This window comes from Lactuca sativa, chromosome 9, assembly GCF_002870075.4.
Source record: "Lactuca sativa cultivar Salinas chromosome 9, Lsat_Salinas_v11, whole genome shotgun sequence".
Classification (NCBI taxonomy): Eukaryota; Viridiplantae; Streptophyta; class Magnoliopsida; order Asterales; family Asteraceae; genus Lactuca; species Lactuca sativa.
In genome coordinates this window covers 211,963,128-211,988,895 of record NC_056631.2, presented here as the reverse complement: position 1 = coordinate 211,988,895, position 25,768 = coordinate 211,963,128, and the positions used below count along the sequence as shown (strand labels likewise).

The 25,768-nt window shown below is 39.9% G+C and overlaps 2 protein-coding genes across 2 annotated transcripts; both read left to right on the top strand.

Annotated features, from left to right (window-relative positions):
* The first annotated feature begins 3,613 nt into the window (after window positions 1-3,613).
* Window positions 3,614-4,060, top strand: LOC128129260 (protein PELPK1-like). The gene has a single exon (XM_052767889.1). It carries the CDS (start codon window positions 3,614-3,616, stop codon window positions 4,058-4,060), a length of 447 nt encoding a protein of 148 aa, XP_052623849.1.
* A 20,947-nt stretch (window positions 4,061-25,007) lies between these two features.
* LOC128129259 (protein PELPK1-like) lies at window positions 25,008-25,451 on the top strand. The gene has a single exon (XM_052767888.1). It carries the CDS (start codon window positions 25,008-25,010, stop codon window positions 25,449-25,451), a length of 444 nt encoding a protein of 147 aa, XP_052623848.1.
* Window positions 25,452-25,768: the final 317 nt, after the last annotated feature.

Genomic DNA, 25,768 nt, shown 5'->3' with positions numbered 1-25,768 from the left:
AGTAATGCTTTTTGCAAAGCTAGATGTCTATTGATTCACCTTACAACTGCTACTTTTAGTACCTAGATCTATGTGGAATGCTGATGAAGTTTGGATGATTATTTATTTGTTTTCAGGGTTATATACATAGTATGGTCATTTATACATGTATTTCATTAAAATATTGATTTCAGAATGTGTTTGATTTTTGTATATGAAATGTTGCTGGTAGCAATTAATTTCACGAACCAGGATCCATAAATTAAAGGTTTTCAATTTATAAGCTGAAAAGAATTCGTGAACAAATGTCACCCTTTTCTATAATTAATCAATTTGGAAGGAAAAGGAATGGAAAATGAACATTTATTTGTCACTCAAGTAATTGCACACATTGTTCCTGCAGTGGGATCTATTTCACCATGGTGCATCAGGCCCTTCACTCCACCAAAACACTAAATTTAATCATCAAATTGAATAGGTTTACAGAATCCGATAAATACTTCAGTCCACAGTTGTGTCAAAAAAATCAAGAGACATATATAAATGTTATTGGCAAGGTAAATGTCCTTATGTGATTCGTCAACTTCAAAAGACTTTGTACTCGGTACAATCTAGCTGTACATGTCTGAGATTGGTATTCTTTTAAATGCTGCGCTTTTCCTGCAGCACCATGAAGATGATAGTATTTGTTTATCGAATTCCCCATCATCAAAGATCAGTGAGAGGTTGTGGTCAGATGGCATGGCTGCTATGATAAATTTATTTGTCTATACTTTTGGCAATAACATTGACAAGATGCTCAAAACCGACCAAGAGACATGTTTGAATCAGACTTCGCCTAGCAATATGACTAAGTTTAGCCTACCGTCTTACTGTCCTTAGCGGATGAGGTTATTAATGCAGTCGCAGATGCAGAAAATGTCTCTATGGTTGACACTTGCGATTCTGTACAAGTCAAACTTCTTAACGAACAAATTACTATTGAAGCAACAGTTATTCTCTCTACGAATGAAGAAGGTAATGTTCTTGAAGGACCATTTTGACGTGTTACTCCAAGTTGCCGCAAAACTTATGGAAACACTCTGGATGGCCAAGAGTAGGTAAAACATCACTCGCATATGGTGATTTTTAAAATGGTATTAAAATATAGTTTTCATCCAAAAATGAGAGCATATGTTGCTAAAACATGTGCGGATATGCATTTGGTGCGAATTCAAATTTTGTTTAAAGCATAGCAAGGATATTACAATGGATCTCAAAACATAACTACAAGTACGATATTAAATCTATATCATCTTCTAAATAGCCAAGCATCCTTCTTCATCTTCTAAATAGCCAAGCATCCTTCTTCATCTCTATCACGTCAAAATATAGCATAAGGTGTGAGTACACTAAGCGTACTAGTTCGTGCCCTAGTACACTGGGCGTACACATGTGTACGTTGGGCGTACGAGTGCCAAAGTGAAACCTTAACTTTTAGGGTTTGTGGAGTAGTTAAGCACCTTATGGACCATTTCCTCTCATCTTTTCCGTCCTCCAAGCCTTTTATCCATTTTTAGCAAACCCTAGTCCATAAGAAAGAGTTTTAGAGCCTAAAGTGTGTTGGTGATGTGATTGAATGAGAAGAAAGAGCATCAAGGAGTCAAGGAAGGAATCATGCTTGTAGATCTGAGGTTGTCACCAGCTCGGGGAGCTTTAGAAGGTATAAAGCTTCTACCTTTATGCTTGAATTGTGTAGATCTGGTTTTGGCCAGTTTTTGGTATGCTTCTTCTCCCAAGTGTCCCAATATTGTGCATGCTTTTCTTTGGTCGAGTTAATTTGTCCTTTCAGAACTTAGGATGGGTCCTAAGGCATAAAAATGAGGTCCCTTGAGCTAGTTTGGTCCTTAGTTCATTGTAGGAGGTCTTAATGGGTTAAGAACATGTATTAAGCATTTTCTGGTCGACCAAAGTCTTAAAGTTTGAGACTTTATGGTTCTACAACACATTTGAGTAGTCGATCTAAAGTTTGAGTTCAAGTGATTAATCCATTAAGCACTTATAGAATGTTTAAGTTTTGCACGAGTACACCCCGCGTAAGCTTCTGTACGCCCCACTTTCGGAGTCAATCCCCGGTAATGGGTCAATGCAAGGCAAGGTACGCCCAGCATACCGAAGGGGTATGCCCCCCGTAGGTCCCCTGATTGGATTTCAGATTTTGGGCTTCGGGTATTGGGCCATCTTTTGGGCTTTGATACTTAGGCCCTAATGGAATGAGTAGATAAGTGTGTTTTAGGGATAAGTATAGGATTGCACCTTTGGACAAGGCCCAATAAGGAGTTGGGCCCAATTTGGAAAAATTGGCCAAGTGTAGGCTTAAAGGGGCTTGGGCCTTTGGATCAAGATTTGGGGTTGGCCTACATTGGGTTGTGATGGATCATCTGGGGTTTTATGGTTTGGGATTTTAGCTTGCTAGATCTTCTTGAGTGAATGGAACTAGGCCCAATTTGGAAAATTGGGCCACAATTGGGCTAAGAGTTTATTTTGATATTGGACCTTTTGTCATCTGGTTTGGTCCTTCGCTTTGGGCCAAGTTTGAGGAAGGGTAAAAAGGTCTATTACCCTGTTTCCTATACTCATTATATGGGTTAGTGGCTAGATTCTAATGATTGTCATTTTGGTATCTTCTAGCAGATCTGCAGCTAGAAGCTATTCATGGAATCATCTATTGTTAGAGTGTTGTCTTGATGATGATGGTTTGGGATCTGGCAGTCAGCAGTCAGGTATCGTCTGTGTGTTTCGGTAACACGAGGTGAGTTTTCCTTATTGTACTAACAGGGACGAAGGCACCAATGTTGTCCCTTTGGTTGATATCTTGAGATTGTTGATATGCCAAGTACAGAATAGATATGCATGAGTATGCTAGTTATGGATATGATAGTCTGGTAGATCTACAGGACTGCCTGTGATATTGTCTGATTATCTGTATACGATGTTATCTGTTATATGTTTGACGTATTGTGTGGGTTGGGTTGAGGGTGTACTTCTTTGTGTTATAGGCAACAAACCCTGGAGTATTCGAGATATGAGCTGAGGGCCAGAGATGGCATGCCATTCTCATACTGAGGACTCATTAGCATACCATATATGAGCTGAGGGCCAGGAAGGGAATGTCAGACTCATACTGATGGCACATTAGCATTCCAGATATGAGTTCAGGGCCAGGGAGGGCATGCCAGACTCATATTGAGGGCACATTAGCATTCCAGATACGAGCTGAGGACCGAGTAGTATGCCAGAATCGTACTGAGGGCTTGAGGGTATTGGAGCAATCCATATATGAGTTGAAGGCTGGGAAGGGAATGTCAGACTCATACTGAGCGCTCATGGGCATTCCAGATACGAGTTGAGGGCTGGTTAAGGCATGCTAGACTCATCCCCACATTTTCATATCTTAATTAAGACAGCTCAACTCTTATGTACAGATGAGAAGTTGAGCTAACTCTCCCAAATCTAAGAAATTCCTACCAACTCACGTACTTCACACTATTCCCAACATCCCATGTCCGCTATATAAATCCAAATGAACACATGTACCATTTCAAGCCATCTCAAATTAACTTGTTAGTTTCTAATATCTACCTTTTGCAACACCATGGGAAGTTCTCACCTAAATTCCGTAATCCTGATTCTTTTTTCTGTCAGCTTAGCATCATTTAGCGGGAACATCATTGCTGAGGCACGTAAACTTGCAGAGATCCTTGAGCTTCCCGTGTTTCCAAAGCCTGAGCTTCCCGTGTTTCCAAAGCCTGAGCTTCTGGTGCTTCCTAAGCGTGAGTTTCCTGTCATTCCTAAGCCTGAGATTCCCGTACTTCCTAAACCTGAGCTTCCAAAGCCTGAGCTTCCGGTCGTTCCAAAGCCTGAGATTCCCGTACTTCCTAAACCTAAGCTTCCAAAGCCTGAGCTTCCGGTCGTTCCTAAGCATGAGCTTCCCGTGGTGCTTAAGCCTGAGGTTCCCGTGGTTCCAAAGCCTGAGATTCCGGTTCTTCCAAAGCCTGAGCTTCACGTGCTTCCAAAGCCTGAGCTACCTGAGGTTCCATAACCTGATGTTCCTGTAGTTCCAAAGCCTGTTGAGGTTCCTGAGTTTCCAAAGCTCACGTTTCCCGTCATTCCGAAGCCCACATTGCCAGAGTTGCCTAAGGATTTTTCCTATCCCTTCCGTTACCCATCCATAAAGTAATGCATTTTGCAAAGCTAGATGTCTATTGATTCACCTTACAACTGCTACTTTTAGTACCTAGATCTCTGTGGAATGCTGATGAAGTTTGGCTGATTATTTATTTGTTTTCAGGGTTATATATATAGTATGGTCATTTATACATGTATTTCATTAAAATATTGATTACAGAATGTGTTTGATTTTTGTATACGAAATGTTGTTGGTAGCAATTAATGTCACGAACCAGGATCCATAAATTAAAGGTTTTCAATTTATAAGCTGAAAACAAATCATGAACAAATATCACCCTTTTCTATAATTAATCAATTTGGACGGAAAAGGAATGGAAAATGAACATTTATTTGTCACTCAAGTAATTGCACACATTGTTCCTACAGTGGGATCTATTTCACCATGGTGCATCAGGCCCTTCACTCCACCAAAACACTAAATTTAATCATCAAATTGAATAGGTTTACAGAATCCGATAAATACTTCAGTCCATAGTTGTGTCAAAAAAATAAAGAGACATATATAAATTTTATTGGCAAGGTAAATGTCCTTATGTGATTCGTCAACTTCAAAAGACTTTGTACTCGGTACAATCTAGCTGTACATTTCTGGGATTGGTATTCTTTTAAATGTTGCGCTTTTCCTGCAGCACCATGAAGATGATAGTATTTGTTTATCGAATTCCCCATCATCAAAGATCAGTGACAGGATGTGGTCAGATGGCATGGCTGCTATGATAAATTTATTTGTCTATACTTTTGGCAATAACATTGACAAGATGCTCAAAACCGACCAAGAGACATGTTTGAATCAGACTTCACCTAGCAATATGACTAAGTTCAGCCTGCCGTCTTACTGTCCTTAGCTGATGAGATGATTTATGAAGTCGCAGATGAAGAAAATGTCTCTATGGTTGACACTTGAGAGTCTGTACAAGTCAAACTTCTTAACGAACAAATTACTATTGAAGTAACAGTTATTCTCTCTACGAATGAAGAAGGTAATGTTCTTAAAGGACCATTTTGACGTGTTACTCCAAGTTGCCGCAAACCTTATGGAAACACTATGGATGGCCAAGAGTAGGTAAAACATCACTCGCATATGGTGAATTCTAAAATGGTATTAAAATATTGTTTTCATCCAAAAACGAGAGCTTATGTTGCTAAAACATGTGCGGATATGCATTTGGTGCGAATTCAAATTTAGTTTAAAGCATAGCGAGGATATTACAATGGATCTCAAAACATAACTACAAGTACGATATTACATCTATATCATCTTCTAAATAACCAAGCATCCTTCTTCAACTCTAACACGTCAAAATATAGCATAAGGCGTGAGAATGTCTCGTGAGAATACCCAAGTGCAACTCTTCAAGAGTAAAGGATGATGATAGTCGTCTATACTTGGAGTTGAACCTCCAAAATACTTTAAATCCACAAAACATCCCAATACCCTTAAAGCAGGTTCATGTAATATCATTGACTTTTGAAAAAATATCAACATATTAGTTTCACAACATTAGTAGAAATGCAATGCCTATGATCCTAAACCCAATTTCCATGTCCATCCGACAATATACTACAAGGTTTGTATGTCCACATAACATCGTGTCGGTTATACAACCCTACCTACATAACATGGTATCAGTCATACATGGCTTCGTGGCTAGTACCCAACCCACCATGTACAACCTTACCAACATAATAACATACTATTTGACTTGTGGACCATTGCACATGCCCACTCAAAGGGTATCTAACCACTTTACGCATTGTGGTGATTAATATCCATAAATAAAACCACTCACAACACATAATAATAGATTTTGGTATTGTGGAGTCACCTAGGGATAACCTAAGGATGGGCTTTTTAACCGAAAAAAAAGTTCGGAACGAGATACGAACCTGTTGGAACTGGTTAGTAGTAATCGGTCGGGTTCTCTGTTCTTAGTTTATGACTTATTCCACTTCTGTTTTTTCGGTGTCTAGTCCGGTTCCGTTTCGAACACTTTCTTAAATTGCTCATTTTTGTAACACGCTATCTTTCAATAACTTCAAATTCATCCCTTGTACTTTGAATTATGTCATGTTTGGCCCTTGTTTTTGGAAAGAAGTGGCAAAATTGTGATTTTGGAAACTTGAGTAGTACGATGGGTGTACATGTGAGTACGCTAAGCGTACTAGGTCGTGCCCTAGTACACTGGGCGTATACATGTGTACGTTGGGCGTAGGAGTGCGAGAGTGAAACCTTAACTTTTAGGGTTTGTGGAGTAGTTAAGCACCTTATGGACCATTTCCTCTCATCTTTTTCATCCTCCAATCCTTTTATCCGTTTTTAGCAAACCCTAGTCCATAAGAGAGAGTTTTAGAGCCTAAAGTGTGTTGGTGATGTGATTGAATGAGAAGAAAGAGCATCAAGGAGTCAAGGAAGGAATCAAGCTTGTAGATCTGAGGTTGTCACCATCTCGGGGAGCTTTAGAAGGTATACCGCTTCTACCTTTATGCTTGAATTGTGTAGGTCTTGTTTTGGCAACTTTTTGGTATCCTTCTTCTCCCAAGAGTCCCAATATTGTGCACGCTTTTCTTTGGTCGAGTTAAGCTATCCTTTCAGAACTTAGGATGGGTCCTAAGGCATAAAAATGAGGTCCCTTGAGCTAGTTTGTTCCTTAGTTCATTGTAGGAGGTCTAAGTGGGTTAAGAACATGTATTAAGCACTTTTTGGTCGACCAAAGTCTTAAAGTTTGAGACTTTATGGTTCTACAGCACATTTGAGTAGTCGATCTAAAGTTTGAGCTCAAGTGCTTAATCCATTAAGCACTTATAGAAGGTTTAAGTTTTGCACGAGTACCGAAGGGGTACACCCCCCATAGGTCCCCTAGTTGGATTTCAGATTTTGGGCTTCGGGTATTGGGCCATCTTTTGGGCTTTGATACTTGGGCCCTAATGGAATGAGCAGATAAGTGTGTTTTGCGGATAAGTAGAGGATCGGACCTTTGGACAAGACCCAATAAGGAGTTGGGCCTAATTTTGAAAATTGGGCCAAGTGTAGGCTTGAAGGGGCTTGGGCCTTTGGATCAGGATTTGGGTTTGGCCTACATTGGGTTGTGATCGACCATCTAGGGTTTTATGATCTATGCTTTTACCTTGCTAGATCTTCTTGAGTGAATGGCATTAGGCCCAATTTGAAAAATTGGGCCACAATTTGGCTAAGAGTTTATTTTGATATTGGACCTTTTGTCATCTAGTTTTGTCCTTGGCTTTGGGTCAAGTTTGAGGAAGGGTAAAAAGGTCTTTTACCCTGTTTATTGGACTCATTATATGGGTCAGTGGCTAGATGCTAATGGTTGTCATTTATCTTCTAGCAGATCTGCAGCTAGAGGCTATTCATGGAATCAACTATTGTTGCAGTGTTGTCTTGATGATGATGGTTTGGGATCTGGCAGTCTGCGGTCAGGGATCATCTGTGTGTTTCAGCAACACGAGGTGAGTTTTCCTTACTGTACTAACAGGGACGAAGGCACCAATGTTGTCCCTTTGGTTAATATGCTAAGATTGTTGATATGCCAAGTCCGGAATAGATGTGCATGAGTATATATGCTAGTTATGGATATGATAGTCTGGTAAATCTGCAGGACTGCCTGTGATATTGTCTGATTATTTGTATAGGATATTATCTGTTATATGTTTCACATATTGTGTGGGTTGGCTTGAGGGTGTACTGCTTTGTGTTGTAGCCAACAAACCCTGGAGTATTCGAGATATGAGCTGAGGGCCAGGGATGGCATTCCAGACTCGTACTGAGGAGTCATTAGCATTCCATATATGACCTGAGGGCCAGGAAGGGAATGTCAGACTCATACTGAGGGCACATTAGCATTCCAGATATGAGCTGAGGACCGAGTGGTATGCCAGAATCGTGCTGAGGGTTGGAGGGTATTGGAGCAATCCATATATGAGCTGAAGGCCGGGAAGCCATGTCAGACTCATACTGAGCGCTCATGGGCATTCCAGATACGGGCTGAGGGTTGGGTAGGGCATGCTAGACTTGTAATGTGGGTCGGGGAACAAGACAAACATAAGTTGTGGGCCTAGGGGGCAAGCCAGACGTTTGCTGTGGGCTCAGGGGTAATCTAGTATATTAGCTGTGGACCCATTGCATGTTGTTATTTGTATGGGGGAACTAACAAAACTTTGTGATTACGGTTTTAGTTTATTGTTTTAGGTGCTTCAGATGTTTTGGCAAGGCGAAGGCGTGACCATGACAGACTCTTGTTGAGGGCACATTAGCATTCCAGATACGAGCTGAAGACCGAGTGGTATGCCAGAATCGTACTGAGGGCTTGAGGGTATTGGAGATATCCATAAATGAGCTGAAGGCCGGGAAGGGCATGTCAGACTCATACTGAGCGATCATGGGCATTCTAGATACGAGTTGAGGGCTGGGTAGGGCATGCTAGACTCGCAATGTGGGTCGGGGAGCAAGACAGACATAAGTTGTGGGCCCAGGGGGCAAGCCAGACGTTTGCTGTGGGCTCATGGGTAATCTAGTCTATTAGTTGTGGACCCATTGCATGTTGTTATTTGTATGGGGGAAATAACAAAGCTTTGTGATTACGGTTTTAGTTTATTCTTTCAGGTGCTTCAGTTGTTTTGACAAGGCGAAGGCGTGACCGTACACATCCTCGCGTTTTGGACTTATGGTTTCTGGGAAACTCTGATAATGTGAATGTTTTGAAAACTATGTGTAAATGATTCCGGTTTTAAATAAATGTTCTGGAAACAACGGTTTTGTAAACACCTCTATAGAAAAGGGATTGTTTTGTAAAGTTTGAATTTTACTGAAATTTTAAGGATGTTACAAGTTGGTATTAGAGCCTTGGTTTGAGTGAATCGGAGGAACACTCGTGTGAATCCAGTCTCAAACTAAGGAAAAATGGTTTTCAAAACAAATTTTCAAATGGTTTTCAAAATAATCAAAGAGGATGTGATGTGTACGATCGGCCGGAGCCAATAAATAGACCCCAAATTACCACACAGTTATCAGAGCTTATGATATGTTATGATATGTTAAAACAGAATGCTGGTAATAGACTAGGGATCTCCAGGAATTTCATGATAGAATTGTCTGATTATTTGATGCCTGTGTCACAACTAGAAATTTTGTGTCTTGTAATCACAACACTCAAGTAAAATGTTGAATCAAAAACTTAAGAGCATGTAAGATACTTACTTCATGGCAACAAAATTTCAATCAAGTACACCATACAAGCATTTCAAATAGTCAACAAGTAATTGGAAACCCTAGAAGTTCTTGTGTAGGTCCATTTTGGACTAGGACTTCCTTATTGGGCCCAATGGGCCAATAAGCTTCCAACTTGGCTATCTTGGGCTTAGAACCTTAAATGGGCTCTAATTGGACCCACTTTCAATTATCTCCAACATTTTGGGCCATATTGGGCCTAGAATGAAATAAATCAATTATATGAACTACTATGGACCATAATTAACCTAATCTAGCCTAATAAAGCATAAAAATCACACTTATATTTTATAGGGCCAACAATCATTCAACCTAACTCTAATATGGGCTTAGGGGTAATAAAGCCCAAAAATCTCCTTTTTCCACTCCAAATCTCGGCCCAAGCCCAATCCATGGTGAAGAGTTGACTTAGGCCTTTCCACCTCATTTTTACATGGGGGTTATCCATGCAAATAACCCAAGTATCCATGCACTATCTTATCAGTCTTCTCTCTCCCTCTCCCTCTTTTTCCTTCGGCCGAGAGCAAGAGATGAACACACACACCTCACAAAACTCTCTCTAAATTACTCAAGAATCATCCACTCTTCTTCATCTAAAATCTCGAAAATTTGGCTTGAAGTCTAGGGATCTGCATAAAGTAATTCATCATCTAAGGTAAGTTAATGGCTAACTTATGATCTAACTCCCTTCATTTCATCAAAATCTCTTCTAAATTCATTAAATCTTGTGATCTTGCAGCTTAGAAGCTCCTTAAATTCGAGATCTTCCAAGGAAAGGTTGCTAGGGCCGAAATAGCAACAAACTCTTCTCTTTTCTTCTTCAAATCGAAACCACAAGAAAAGGTGAGCTTCATACTCCCTAATTTTTGGTTTTTATAAGTTTTTTTGGGGGAGAATACACGCAAATGTGTAGATCTATTAGTGTATGTATGCTTTGTGTGATTTCTATGTTTATTTACATGTTCTTATGTGATTATGGTGTTGGATCTAGTCAAAAAGGAACTTAAAACCGAGATCTACATTATGTTGAATGAAATAAGTATAAATCATATTATTTCATACAAATCAACTCTAGAAAAATAACCAAGTTGGTTAATATGAACTCCTTTGGGCTAAAATCCCATTTTTGGACTTTAAATGTTAAAAATATAAAGTTAAAGGGCCCAAAATGTCAAAATACAAATTCTGATGGGTGAGATGAGTTAGAACAGTTTCAAAAATGTATTTTCTGGAAAATTACTCTTTTGAAGGACTAAAATGGAAATTTTTAAACCTAATGGGCCAAAAATGCACTTTTCGGCCCAACAAGGCCCAAATTGCGAGATTTTCAAACTAGAGGGGCTGAATCTGTATTTTTCTGTAAAACAGGGGACTACTAGTGCTTGATGTCCATTTCAAGGGTTAAAAATACTTTTCATATTCAAAAGGGACTAAAGATGCAAAAATTTCTTTTTTGGGCCAAAAATGTAAAAATTGCGAAAATTGAGGTTTCATCTAAGAAAACTTCATCTTGAGGGACTAAAACTGTTTTTCAAATAAACTTGAGCTAAAAAATACCCTTTCAATAAGTTTTGATACTAAAGTGTCAAGAAAAATGGTTTAAGGACTAAAACGGAAGTTATTTTATACAAAGGGCCAAAATTGAAAATTTATCCAAAAGAAAGGGGTTGCAAAAGAAAAAAATTCTAGTGATTTTAAACAATAAATATGTTAGGATGGAATACTAGTACCACGACTATCGACGAAATATAATACACCTTCAACACCCAGAATCGTTATCAGACGAACTGATTCGGTCTCGAATCAATAACGAATCCGCACTTAATAACACGACGCTACTTCAATACACACGTGGAAATTTCGGGAAGTCAATACACACGTGGGAATACACCAGACGTCGATACACCATCTTTGGGCCCGAAAGTTTCAAATCGTGCTTGTTAGGCCTAGCTAGCCTAATGACATGATCTTTAGGCCCGAAGGAAACTCGCTTACATGTAGTTGGGTCTTATATGACCTAATTCCGTGTAAAAGGACTTTCAACGGCTTTTGTGTTGTTGGGCCCCAAGGGTCCTTTGGTACTGCTAGCAAAGTCGAGAATTCACCAATGCGAGTCGGTCTAAGGGCCCTTCGCATTCACGATAGCCTTGAACGACTTACGGAAATATCGGGGGCTTCATACCCTCTTTTCCTCCTTGGTTGTGGGGCTATGAGAAGTCGGGTGGTTGGATTAAGTGAATAGTACGAACGACGCCTAAGGGATCGGTTGTATAGTTGTAAACTAGTCATTTTCATTTATGTGTGTTTATAACAATTCACAATCCATAATTAATCCAATGTCACCGGGACTCATCGAATACACACGTCTCAACAAAATAACAAAATATAAAGCGCTTAATTCAAAGTATTAGGAAAACATCGGGTTTTCCTAGGGTTTTCAATTCATACACCTACGAGATGCATACCAAGTTTAACAAATTCCTTTTTTTACATTTATAGAAACAAACAAGCATACTTACGGATCTTCACACTTTTTATACTATGCTCTTTTTAGAAAATATCGGATTTTTTGGTGGTTTTCAAAGCAATACAAAACATTATATTTCAAACATTACTTATAAACTCACCAACATTTCATATGTTGACGTTTTTCAAAATACTTGTATTCTCAGGTAACAGGTAAATCGAAAGGGAAAAATGTACTCAGTAATGTCTTGCTGTTTGTTTAATTAGTATCGAACAATTTACTTTTGGGCATGTAATGTTATGGATCAATGTACTGAATGTAAACGCTACCAGTTGTAATACTTCAATGCTTGGTGATGTATGATGTTATGTTTCATGTATATTCATTGTGATGGTATTCAATTGAGTCACAATAGCCCTCGGACGTTTCCGCCGTCTCGTTCGGGGTTGTGACAGGTTGGTATCAGAGCTCTGTTTATAGTGAACTAGCATGTCTAACCACACATTAATATGCAACTATAAAACACAAGAGGGACTAACCCAACTCTGAACAAAACAAGTAAAACATAACAATAAAACACCCCTGCTTGTATTAGGAATAAGAACATAACGCCGAACCAAACAAGGTAACGCTAGTATCCCGGTTAATTCAGGACTGTTTTAGTGATATCAAGAAGTGGATGTAGCCTGATCAACTACATTCCCTCCAAGGTATAACTAACACATGTTCTGATGAGATCGCGAGCTAGGGAACCTAAAAACAAACCCCTATATCACCAAAAGAGAAGAACGCCTACATAGTCTATACAATAGTTGTAGCATCCTAGGAATAATGTTAGCATACTTACACACTCTCGCAGACAGCATGGCTGGTTTTCATCACCCCGGAGATCCTTATTTCCCTAATCAGGGGAATAACGGATGGTTAGACGAGGAGCCTGAGGAAGACCCCGAAGAGGAATCTGACGGGGAACCTGAGGCAGGAGTCGAGGGCGAACTTGCCGAACCAGAAGAAGATGAAGGAAGCTTCGAGGAGGAACCCGATGACAATGAAGGGGGTGATTCGGACGTAGAGTCCGAAGTCATCAACCCCCCTTACCCGATCAGGGTGCCTGCTTACCGTGTGGGCCCCACTGGTCCTACACCTCCCTGGGGTATTGATCTTTGGAGATGGAGCAGACAGCAGGGACAGCGACCCCCGTACAGCATGTCACGCGAGTTCTTTGACCTGAGGGACGGAGGATCGGCTGATCGAGCCCTTCCAGTCATGGTGAGACGATTACGGAACATTGGCGACCTTGCTCAGGGCACTGCTGATCAGGTACGCCAGTTATGGACTAGGGTCGAGCATGCGGAACAGGAGACACGTGACGTCCTTCGAGAGTTCCACATGAGGCAGGTGAGGTGGGAGTCTCAACTCCAGGACGCAGAACGACAGGTGGCTCGTCTTCAGGGAGCGTCCACATCCTCGGCACCACCCCCAGGCACAACTCATCGCGACTAGGGATAGACTTATCTTACTAGGTCATTAGGAACTATGCTATGTACCCCGACTCTATGTTTAAGTGACTACACTAGTCATAGAGCCGTTATGCTGTCGAACTAGTGTCACTCATGTATGCTCCTACGAGCAAAATTTTCATGTATTAAATGCGGATAATATTAGTGAACTTTTGCGTGTTTACAAATTGCTATGTGTTGAGAATCTATGATTGTATGCTACATGATAGAAGTACTTAAGTTCGTGCCATACACCTAGTCAGTAGGATCACAACCACATGGAAGCCACGTACACTCAACATCTTTCCGTTTCATGACAGAAAGATGCCTCTCCGACCTACTCGCGGAAACCCTGGAGCAACCCCACCCGAAGCTGACACCACTGCATTCCAGGCGGCCGTACCTACTGCGGTCACCGCAGCTATGGCACAAATTCACCAAGGGAACAACGGAGGAGGCAACGGGCAAGGGGCCGGGAGTTCGAACAACGGAATGAATCAAGGACCCACCAAAACATGTACCTACAAGGATTTCACAAAGGCCAAACCACGAACTTTTAACAGCACTGGAGGGGTGATCACTCTGAAGCGATGGATCGAGAAGGTGGAATCGGTATTCGAGATATGCGATTGTCTTGAGGAGATGAAGGTGAAGTTTGCAGCCTGCACTTTTGCTGATCAAGCGCTCACTTGGTGGAATGGACACGTGGAAGCCATGACACTCCCTGTAGCCAACTCCATGCCGTGGTCGGAAATGAAAGAAATGCTGATGGCTGAGTACTGCAAACGAGGTGAGATTCAGAAAATGGAGCAAGAGCTGAGGAACCTCATTGTGCAGAATGCGAATATCGATGCCTACATATCGACATTTAGTGAACTATCTCTGTTATGCCCGGGTATGATCACCTCGGAAGGAAAGAAGATTGAGCGATTCATCTGGGGACTAACCTCTCCGATCCAAGGGAACGTGATAGCTGCAAACCCCGAAACCTTTGACAGTGCTAAAAGATTGGCAAAGAAGCTGTATGACCACAACAACAAAAAGGGTGAGAAGCCAGTGGAGGCTGGAGGCAAGAAGGAAGGTGACGGCAAGAAAGGGTAGAACAACAAGAGGAAGAGGTGTCAGGGCCCCGAGACCTCTAAGAAGCAGCAGACAGTGGCAGTTAATGCTGCCACCGCACCAGTTCTAGCCACACCACATGCTCCAGCCTCAGCTGCTTCAAATTCTCCTAGACCTTATTCTGGTAATATTCCCAAGTGCAACAAGTGCGGTTTCCATCATAATGGAGAGTGCAAGGAGTTGCAGTGCACCAGTTGCAATCGGAGGGGACACACAGCGAGATACTGCAGGACTTACCCTCCTCAGAACCAACAATAGGGAAACAACAACAACAACAACACTCGCAGCAACAACAACATCAACACCGGCAGCAACAATGCAAGGCCTAGCCATACCTGCTATGGGTGTGGGAGGACTGGGCATTTCCGCCGAGATTGCCCTAACAATAACAATCCCGGGAATGGAGGAACGAGAAGGGTGCTGGCCATGGGTCAGGGGGAAGCAAGTCAGGATCCCGCAGTCGTTACCGGTACGTTTCCCCTAAACCACACTTATGCATGCATTCTATTTGACACTGGAGCGGAGCGAAGTTTCGTAGGCAATAAGTTTAAGGATTTATTAAAACAACAACCCCAGAAGCTCAATGAAACCTTTACGGTGGAAATGGCCAATGGGAAAACCGAATCCACGGGTGAAATCTACATCGGATGTACCCTAACCCTGAACCAACACGTCTTTCGAATAGACTTAATGCCTGTGTCCATTAGGAGTTTCGATGTGATTATTGGCATGGACTGGTTAAGCCTCTACCATGCTGAGATTATATGTCACGAGAAGGTCGTTCGTCTTCGTCTTCCTAATCAAGAAACCCTAGTTATTTACGGAGACAAACCCAGCACGAACCTTCGCCTCATCTCGTGCATCCAGGCACAAAAGCATCTACGAAAGAAAGATTTGACATTCCTGGCTCACGTAGTGGATAAAACCAAGGAAGAGACTAACATTCCAAATATTCCAGTAGCACGTGAATTTCCAGACGTATTTCCTGAAGATCTTCCTAGAGTACCCCCAGAAAGGCAAGTTGAATTCCGAATTGACCTCGTTCCAGGAGCAACCCCTCTTGCTAAATCGCCCTATCGGCTAGCTCCTGCTGAAATGCAGGAATTGTCCAGTCAACTCAGCGAACTCCCGGACAAGGGATTCATCCGACCTAGTTACTCGCCATGGGGAGCTCTGGTCCTGTTTGTCAAAAAGAAGGACGGATCTTTTAGGATGTGCATCGATTACAGAGAGTTAAACAAACTCACTATCAAAAATCGCTATCCACTCCCACGAATCGACGATCTATTTGACCAGCTCCAAGGAGCTAGTTACTTTTCTAAGATAGATCTACGGTCCGGATATCATCAACTCAAAGTCCGGGAAGAGGATATTCCAAAAACCGCTTTCCGAACTTGTTACGGACATTATGAATTTGTCGTAATGCCCTTCGGTCTAACAAATGCCCCTGCCGCATTTATGGATCTGATGAACCGAATCTATCGACCATTCCTCGACAACTTTGTCATTGTCTTCATCGATGACATTCTCGTCTATTCCCGAAGCGAAGAAGAGCATGGCCAACATCTCCGAAAAATCCTAGAAACTCTGCGATCAGAAAAGCTATACGCAAAACTCTCCAAGTGTGAGTTCTGGCTCCGTAGTGTGAACTTCCTAGGTCATGTTGTTAGCCAAGATGGAATTCATGTGGATCCCTCTAAGATCAAAGCAGTTGAAGGATGGGCAGTCCCGACAACACCCACGGAAATCCGTCAATTCTTGGGTCTAGCAGGCTACTATAGGAGATTCATTCAAAACTTCTCTAAGATCGCCAAGCCACTTACCTCGCTTACACAAAAGGGCGTACCATTCAAATGGACGGACAAACAAGAAGTCGCATTCCGAACCCTGAAGCAAGCTCTCTGTAGTGCCCCGGTACTATCTCTACCGGAGGGAACAGAAGATTTCATGGTCTATTGTGACGCGTCAAATCAGGGCTTAGGTTGCGTTCTCATGCAGCGTGGAAGGGTGATAGCTTACGCATCCCGCCAACTAAAGACACACGAAGTGAATTATACGACCCATGACCTAGAATTGGGAGTCGTGGTCTTTGCCCTGAAGATTTGGAGGCATTACCTTTATGGTACGAAGTGCACCATCTTCACGGACCACAAGAGTCTCCAACACATCTTGAACCAGAAAGAGTTGAACATGAGGCAACGAAGATGGGTTGAATTATTAAACGATTATGAGTGTGAAATCAAGTACCACCCGGGCAGGGCCAACGTGGTAGCTGACGCATTGAGCCGGAATGAATACTCTAATCGTCGTATGAAAACTCTCTCAATAACCATTCAATCTCACCTAACCACTCAAATTGGGGTAGCCCAGCCAAAGGCCATGAAGACGGAAAATAGAGCAACCGAAGCATTACGCAGAATGGAGAAGAACCTAGAGGCAAAGGAGAATGGAGTATACTATTTCATGAACCGTATTTGGGTCCCTAAACTCGGAGGATTTAGGGAGGTGGTCATGAAGGAAGCTCACAAGACGCGATACTCCATCCATCCCGGCTCAGACAAGATGTATTCGGATATCAAACAACACTATTGGTGGCCTAACATGAAGGCGGAAATCACCACCTATGTTAGTAAGTGCCTTACGTGTGCCAAGGTAAAGGTGGAGTACCAGAAGCCCTTAGGGTTATTGCAGCAACCAGTAATCCCTGAGTGGAAATAGGAAGGAATTTCTATGGATTTCGTGACCAAGCTACCTAAGACGTCGGATGGACTAGACACCATATGGGTAATAGTCGACCGACTGATGAAATCTGCCCATTTCCTGCCAATAAAAGAATCCTACAAGATGGAGAGATTGACACGTTTATAAATTCGCGAAATCGTGAGACTCCATGGAGTGCCAGTGTCTATTATCTCTGACAGAGACAGTAGGTTCACTTCACGTTTTTGGCAATCACTCCAGAAAGCACTGGGAACTCATCTCGACATGAGCACCGCTTATCATCCACAAACGGATGGTCAAAGTGAACGAACCATTCAAACGCTCGAGGACATGCTTCGCGCATGTGTTATAGACTTTGGGAAGTCTTGGGATACCCATTTACCTTTAGTCGAGTTCTCGTATAACAACAGTTACCATTCGAGCATTAAGGTCGCTCCTTTCGAAGCACTATACGGGCGTAAGTGTAGATCGCCGTTATGTTGGGCTGAAGTAGGCGACACCCAGCTAGCAAGAGCACTCACGTCGGACAAGGCGCTAGCGAGACCGGAGATCATTTGTGAAACCACGGAAAAAAATCATTCAAATCAGAGCTTGATTACAAGCATCGCGCGACCGACAAAAGAGCTACGCCGATAAACGGCGAAAGACCTTAGAATTTCAGGTCGAGGATCGAGTACTGTTAAAAGTCTCACCCTGGAAAGGAGTTATTTGTTTTGGGAAACGGGGAAATTGAACCCACGATACATTGGACCTTTCGAAATCGTCGCCCGAATAGGTCCAGTGGCATACAAACTACAACTACCCGCAGAGCTAAACAGTGTACACCCCGTGTTCCATGTCTCTAATCTAAAGAAGTGCCTATCAGATGAAAAACTCGTCATTCCCCTTGACGAGATCAAAATCAACGAGAATCTCCTGTTCGTGGAAGAGCCGATTGAAATCATGGACAGGGAGGTGAAGCGTACTAAGCAAAGTCGCATCCCGATCGTGAAAGTACGGTGGAACGCAAAGCGTGGACCAGAATTCAAGTGGGAACGCGAAGACCAAATGAAGCAAAAGTACCCTCACCTATTCTAGCATTCTCAAATCTAGCTTTAAAACAGAATTTCGGGACAAAATTCCCTCTAACGGGGGGATGATGTCACAACTAGAAATTTTGTGTCTTGTAATCACAACACTCAAGTAAAATGTTGAATCAAAAACTTAAGAGCATGTAAGATACTTACTTCATGGCAACCAAATTTCAATCAAGTACACCATACAATCATTTCAAATAGTCAACAAGTAATTGGAAACCCTAGAAGTTCCTGTGTAGGTCCATTTTGGACTAAGACTTCCTTATTGGGCCCAATGGGCCAATAAGCTTCCAACTTGGCTATCTTGGGCTTAGAACCTTAAATGGGCTCTAATTGGACTCACTTTCATTTATTTCCAACATTTTGGGCCATATTGGGCCTATAATGAAATAAATCAATTATATGAACTACTATAGACCATAATTAACCTAATCTAGCCTAATAAAGCATAAAAATCACACTTATATTTTATAGGGCCAACAATCATTCAACCTAACTCTAATATGGGCTTAGGGGCAATAAAGCCCAAAAATCTCCTTTTTCCACTCCAAATCTCGGCCTAAGCCCAATCCATGGGGAAGAGTTGACTTAGGCCTTTCCACCTTATTTTTACATGGGGGTTATCCATGCAAATAACCCAAGTATCCATGCACTATCTTATCAATCTTCTCTCTCCCTCTCCCTCTTTTTCCTTCGGCCAAGAGCAAGAGATGAACACACACACCTCACAAAACTCTCTCTAAATTACTCAAGAATCATCCACTCTTCTTCATCCAAAATCTCGAAAATTTGCCTTGAAGTCTAGGGATCTTCATAAAGTAATTCATCATCTAAGGTAAGTTAATGGCTAACTTATGATCTAACTCCCTTCATTTCATCAAAATCTCTTCTAAATTCATTCAATCTTGTGATCTTGCACCTTAGAAGCCCCTTAAATTTGAGATCTTCCAAGGAAAGGTTGCTAGGGCTGAAATAGCAACAAACTTTTCTCTTTTCTTCTTCAAATCGAAACCACAAGAAAAGGTGAGCTTCATACCCCCTAATTTTTGGCTTTTATAAGTTTGTTTGGGGGAGAATACAAGCAAATGTGTAGATCTATGAGTGTATGTATGCTTTGTGTGATTTTTAGGTTTATTTACATGTTCTTATGTGATTATGGTGTTGGATCTAGTCAAAAAGGAACTCAAAACCGAGATCTAAATTATGTTGAATGAAATAAGTATAAATCATATTATTTCATACAAATCAACTCTAGAAAAATAACCAAGTTGGTTAATATGAACTCCTTTGGGCTAAAATCTCATTTTTGGACTTTAAATGTTAAAAATATAAAGTTAAAGGGCCCAAAATGTCAAAATAAAAATTCTGATGGTTGAGATGAGTTAAAACAGTTTCAAAAATGTATTTTCTGGAAAATTACCCTTTTGAAGGACTAAAATGGAAATTTTTAAACCTAATGGGCCAAAAATGCACTTTTCGGCCCAACAAGACCCAAATTGCGAGATTTTCAAACTAGAGGGGCTGAATCTGTATTTTTCTGTAAAACAGAGGACTACTAGTGCTCCAAGTCCATTTCAAGGGTTAAAAATACTTTTCATATTCAAAAGGGACTAAAGTTGCAAAATTTTTCTATTTTGGGCTATAAATGTAAAAATTGCGAAAATTGAGGTTTCATCCGAGAAAACTTCATCTTGAGGGACTAAAACTGTTTTTCAAATAAACTTGAGCTGAAAAATACCCTTTCAATAAGTTTTGATACTAAAGTGTCAAGAAAAATGGTTTAAGGACTAAAACGGAAGTTCTTTTATACAAAGGGCCAAAATTGAAAATTTATCCAAAAGAAAGGGGCTGCAAAAGAAAAAAATTCTAGTGATTTTAAACAATAAATCTGTTAGGATGGAATACTAGTACCACAACTATCAACGAAATATAATACACCTTCAACACCAAAAATCGTTATCAGACGAACTGATTCGGTCTCGAATCAATAACGAATCCAAACTTAATAACACGACGCTACTTCAATATACACGGAAATTCCGGGAAGTCAATACACACGTGGGAATACACCAGACATCGATACACCATCTTTGGGCCCGAAAGTTTCAAATCGTGCTTGTTAGGCCTAGCTAGCCCAATGACATGATCTTTAGGCCCGAAGGAAACTCGCTTACATGTCGTTGGGTCTTATATGACCTAATTCCGTGTAAAAGGACTTTCAACGGCTTTTGTGTTGTTGGGCCTCAAGGGTCCTTTGGTACTGCTAGCGAAGTCGAGAATTCACCAATGCGAGTCTGGCTAAGGGCCCTTCGCATTCACGATAGCCTTGAACGACTTATGGAAATATTGGGGGCTTCGTACCCTCTTTTCCTCCTCGGTTATGGGGCTATGAGAAGTCGGGTGGTTGGATTAAGTGAATAGTACGAACGACGCCTAAGGGATCGGTTGTATAGTTGTAAGCTAGTCATTTTCATTTATGTGTGTTTATAACAATTCACAATCCATAATTAATCCAATGTCACCGGGACTCATCGAATACACACGTCTCAACAAAATAACAAAATATAAAGCACTTAATTCAAAGTATTAGGAAAACATCGGGTTTTCCTAGGGTTTTCAATTCATACACCTACGAGATGCATATCAAGTTTAACAAATTCCTTTTTTTTTTACATTTATAGAAACAAACAAGCATACTTACAGATCTTCACACTTTTTATACTATGCTCTTTTCAGAAAATATCGGATTTTCTGGTGGTTTTCAAAACAATACAAAACATTATATTTCAAACATTACTTATGAACTCACCAACATTTCATATGTTGACGTTTTTCAAAATACTTGTATTCTCAGGTAACAGGTAAATCGAAAGGGAAAAATGTACTCAGTAATGTCTTGCTGTTTGTTTAATTAGTATCGAACAATTTACTTTTGGGCATGTAATGTTATGGATCAATGTACTGAATGTAAACACTACCGGTTGTAATACATCAATTCTTGGTGATGTATGATGTTATGTTTCATGTATATTCATTGTGATGGTATTCAATTGAGTCACAATAGCCCTCGGACGTTTCCGCCGTCTGGTTCGGGGGTGTGACAGCCTGATAGCCTAGGGTCTTCCTTATTTGAAATTGACATCATTACTGCTTACATCATGGTTGTATATAACTATGATCTTATAGCCTAAGTATTTTTTCTTTTGCCTTATTTCCTGTTCTTGTCTGATGAAGGGCTTAGGGTAGGATCGAATATTTGAAAGTCTATAGGGTCCAGTGTCACTCAATTAGAAAATTAGTAAATATATATATATTTTTAAAATGCTTAAGTTTATGGCACGCAAAATAAGTGTCGCAAAATATATTGTAAACATGTGTTGTAATTGTGTGTCATTATAGACAATGTTATAAAGGAAGATGACATGCATTTAATGTGTCATAAAATGCATGTCATAAGTTTATGACATGCAAATGCATGTCATCTTCCCTACTTAAAAAAATGAAACACCTTTTTTTTATCTTCTTTTCCTTCTATTTCTTTCAACTTTCTTTCCTTTCCTTCCTTAAGTGGAACTCGGTAACTAGGCTTTAAGGAAGGAAATGAAAGAAAACGGAGGATTGGCAGGGGAAGAAAATACTATTTTTCATGAAATATTTCCTCTCGGTCCTTTTTGGGATGAACGTAAGGGAAAGCGGATGGAAGGAAAGGCAACTTCCCTTTCTTTCTGTTCCTCTCCCATGAAAATAAAAAAAAAATAAAAAACAAAAAATAAAAAAAAAAACTCGACAACATGGCGTTAATCAAAATGGAGTCAAGCTCGACATGTCATCATACCCACTACGTCTGTGTGAGTCCTCCCTTGGCTGCTATTCAATCTATGAAAGGAACTTGGGGGTTCGGTATTGGTCAACTCGGACCAACTGTTCTTAGCGATAACAATTCTTATTCCATGTATAACTTCTTAGTTCAATATTTCAATTATTTTTGAACTGGGTATCCAATTGTATTAACCACCTATTGAAGCTGGATAATACCATAACCATGTACATATACTCGATTGCCAAGGAATTTCAATGTAGCATTTCATATAGTTTTTATTTCTCAACCAATTCATCTATCTACATTCTATAAATAATATTGTTTTCATTTTATATCCAAAAGCTTTTTTTTAACATTTAATTTGTTTTTGGTTTAACATTATGTGTGGGCATCTATAGTTCTGAACATCCAAAACCATGGTATTCCGTAGTTGTTTTCAAGTGGCTCATCTCATGAAAACCCAAAACACTTCCAATCGACATAACTTTTCCATTTCAAGTCCAAAAAGTTGATTCTTTTGCATTTCATTCTTAGTTGTCGTGGATCCATATAGGAACAACTAAGATACTGATATAGTGCACTAAAAACTGGATTTCGTTGCCATTTCCTAGTAATTATTTACATGTTCACTTTTCTTCATTTCGCTAATAAGTTTCATGTATTAACCAAGACTCGCATTTTAAGCATTTTTACATTTTATTTAAGGAAAATCTTTAAAAAAATAAGGAAAACCTTTTTTTGTTTTCTTTTCTTTCTGTTTCGTTCATCATCCGTTCCATTCAGTCCTTAAGTTGAACTCCGTAACTAGGCTTTAAGGAGGAAAGAGAAGGAAACAAATGATTGATAGGGGAATAAAAGACTAATTTTTCATGAAATCTTTTCTCTCGAGCCCATTCGGGATGAATGTAAGGGAAAGGGAAGGGAATGAAAGGCAACTTCACTTTCTTTCCGTTCGTCTCCATTAGAAAAACACAAGAACATGGCTTTAATCAAAATGGAATCAAGCTGGACATACCATTATACCTATTACGTATGTATGCGCCCTCCCTCGGCAGCTATTTGACTTATAAAAGGTGCTTCGGGGTTCACTCAGACCGTTTGTTATTGGTGATACCCATTCTTATACCATGCATAACTTCCTTATTTCAACACCTTAATTATTTTTGACGTGGGTACCTAATTGTATTAACCGCCTATTGGAACCAGGGTAATACTTAATCAGGTACATAAATTCGATTGCCAAAGAAAGTTCCATGTATCATTTCATATATATTTTAGTACTCAACCTATTCATGTATCTACATTCTATACATAATATTGTTTTCATTTTAGTTGCAAAAGCTTATTTTTTAACATTCTATTTGCTTTTCGTTTAACATTATGTGTGAGCATCAAGATTTCTGATTCCGAACCGAGGTTCTCCATAGTTTTTTTCAAGTGGTACATCTCATAAAAACCCTTAACACTTCCATTTGACATAACTTTTACATTTCAAGTCCAAAAAGCTGAGGTTTTTTTTTTTTTTTTTTTTTTTTTTTTTTTTTTTTTTTGCATTTCATTCTTAGTTGATCCATATAGGAACAACTAAATTACTTATACAGTGCACTAAAAACTGGTTTTCATTGCCATTTCCTTGTAATTATTCACATGTTCACTTTTCTTCTTTTCGCTAATAAGTTTCATGTATTAACCAAAACCCACATTTTAAGCATTCTTACATTTTGCTTAATATTTACAACCTTACTTTAAGGATTTAAACTCGCATCCAAAAACCATTTCTTGTTTGCAAGGTTCGTATGCCGCATTCTATCTTGTTCCCCTTTCATGTACCTTGGCATTCCTATATGCCTCTTAAATTTTGGGGTGTTAAATACGTGACCTACATAAGTGTATAATGTCAAAGGGAAGGAAAGTGTCCGGATTAGTTAGAATCGTAAAGAGGTAAATGTTTAATTATGGAAAGTTGGCAAGAACCGAATATTTTACTACGCGAATGCTTATAAAAATAAATAATAATTGAGTAAGTAAATGATCAATGCCAATTTAGCAAGTGAGGTGCGGTTTTTCTCTTTTCTTTGGAATCTTGAACTTCTCCAAATTTGGTAGATCTATCCACCAGAATGGTTGGCGGTATAATCTTAGGCCTGCTTGACCACCGTGCATCACTTTGTAAATCAAGCTCCTCGTTAGTTCTAGTTCATAGAAAAAAAATTGAATTTCTAATGAATGTAAAGTCAGTTGAAGCTTGAATTTTATGTTTTAATTGGTGAAATTTTGGTTTGGAAAAAAATTATTTTACCTGCTTTCCTAAATATTCGTATTGGTAATAGATATATTTTCTTGTCTACCTGCCCAAAATTTAATTGTTTTGCATTGGTCAATAATGTGCACTAGGAAATTAAGTTAAGGTGGATCTTTGAATTTTATCTTCCAAGCAAATTAATAATAAGGATATAATTTATTTCATCGAATTACATAAATTCTGTTTATATTTTCCACTTTTACTATCAATAACTAAAATTTATAACCTACGACTTTTTGCATAATTATGAAGAACCTACTATGTTTCATTTGTCAAATAAATAAACAAATATGCTTTCTATTAAACCCTCCTAAGGAAAGTCGCCAAGTCTCATCCCCACATTTTCATATCTTAATTAAGACAGCTCAACTCTTATGTACAGATGAGAAGTTGAGCTAACTCTCCCAAATCTAAGAAATTCCTACCAACTCACGTACTTCACACTATTCCCAACATCCCACGTCCATTATATAAATCCAAATGAACACATGTACCATTTCGAGCCATCTCGAATTAACTTGTTAGTTTCTAATATCTACCTTTTGCAACACCATGGGACGTTCTCACCTAAATTCCATAATCCTGATTCTTTTTTCTGTCAGCTTAGCATCATTTAGCGGGAACATCATTGCTGAGGCACGTAAACTTGCAGAGATCCCTGAGCTTCCCGTGTTTCCAAAGCCTGAGCTTCCGGTGCTTCCTAAGCCTGAGCTTCCTGTCATTCCTAAGCCTGAGATTCCCGTACTTCCTAAACCTGAGCTTCCAAAGCCTGAGCTTCCGGTCGTTCCTAAGCCTGAGCTTCCTGTTCTTCCAAAGCCTGAGCTTCCCGTGCTTCCAAAGCCTGAGCTACCTGAGGTTCCAAAACCTGATGTTCCTGTAGTTCCAAAGCCTGCTGAGGTTCCTGAGTTTCCAAAGCCCACGTTTCCCGTCATTCCGAAGCCCACATTGCCAGAGTTGCCTAAGGATTTTCCTATCCCTTCCGTTACCCATCCATAAAGTAATGCTTTTTGCAAAGCTAGATGTCTATTGATTCACCTTACAACTGCTACTTTTAGTACCTAGATCTCTGTGGAATGCTGATGAAGTTTGGCTGATTATTTATTTGTTTTCAGGGTTATATATATAGTATGGTCATTTATACATGTATTTCATTAAAATATTGATTACAGAATGTGATTGATTTTTGTATACGAAATGTTGCTGGTAGCAATTAATGTCACGAACCAGGATCCATAAATTAAAGGTTTTCAATTTATAAGCTGAAAACAAATCGTGAACAAATATCACCCTTTTCTATAATTAATCAATTTGGA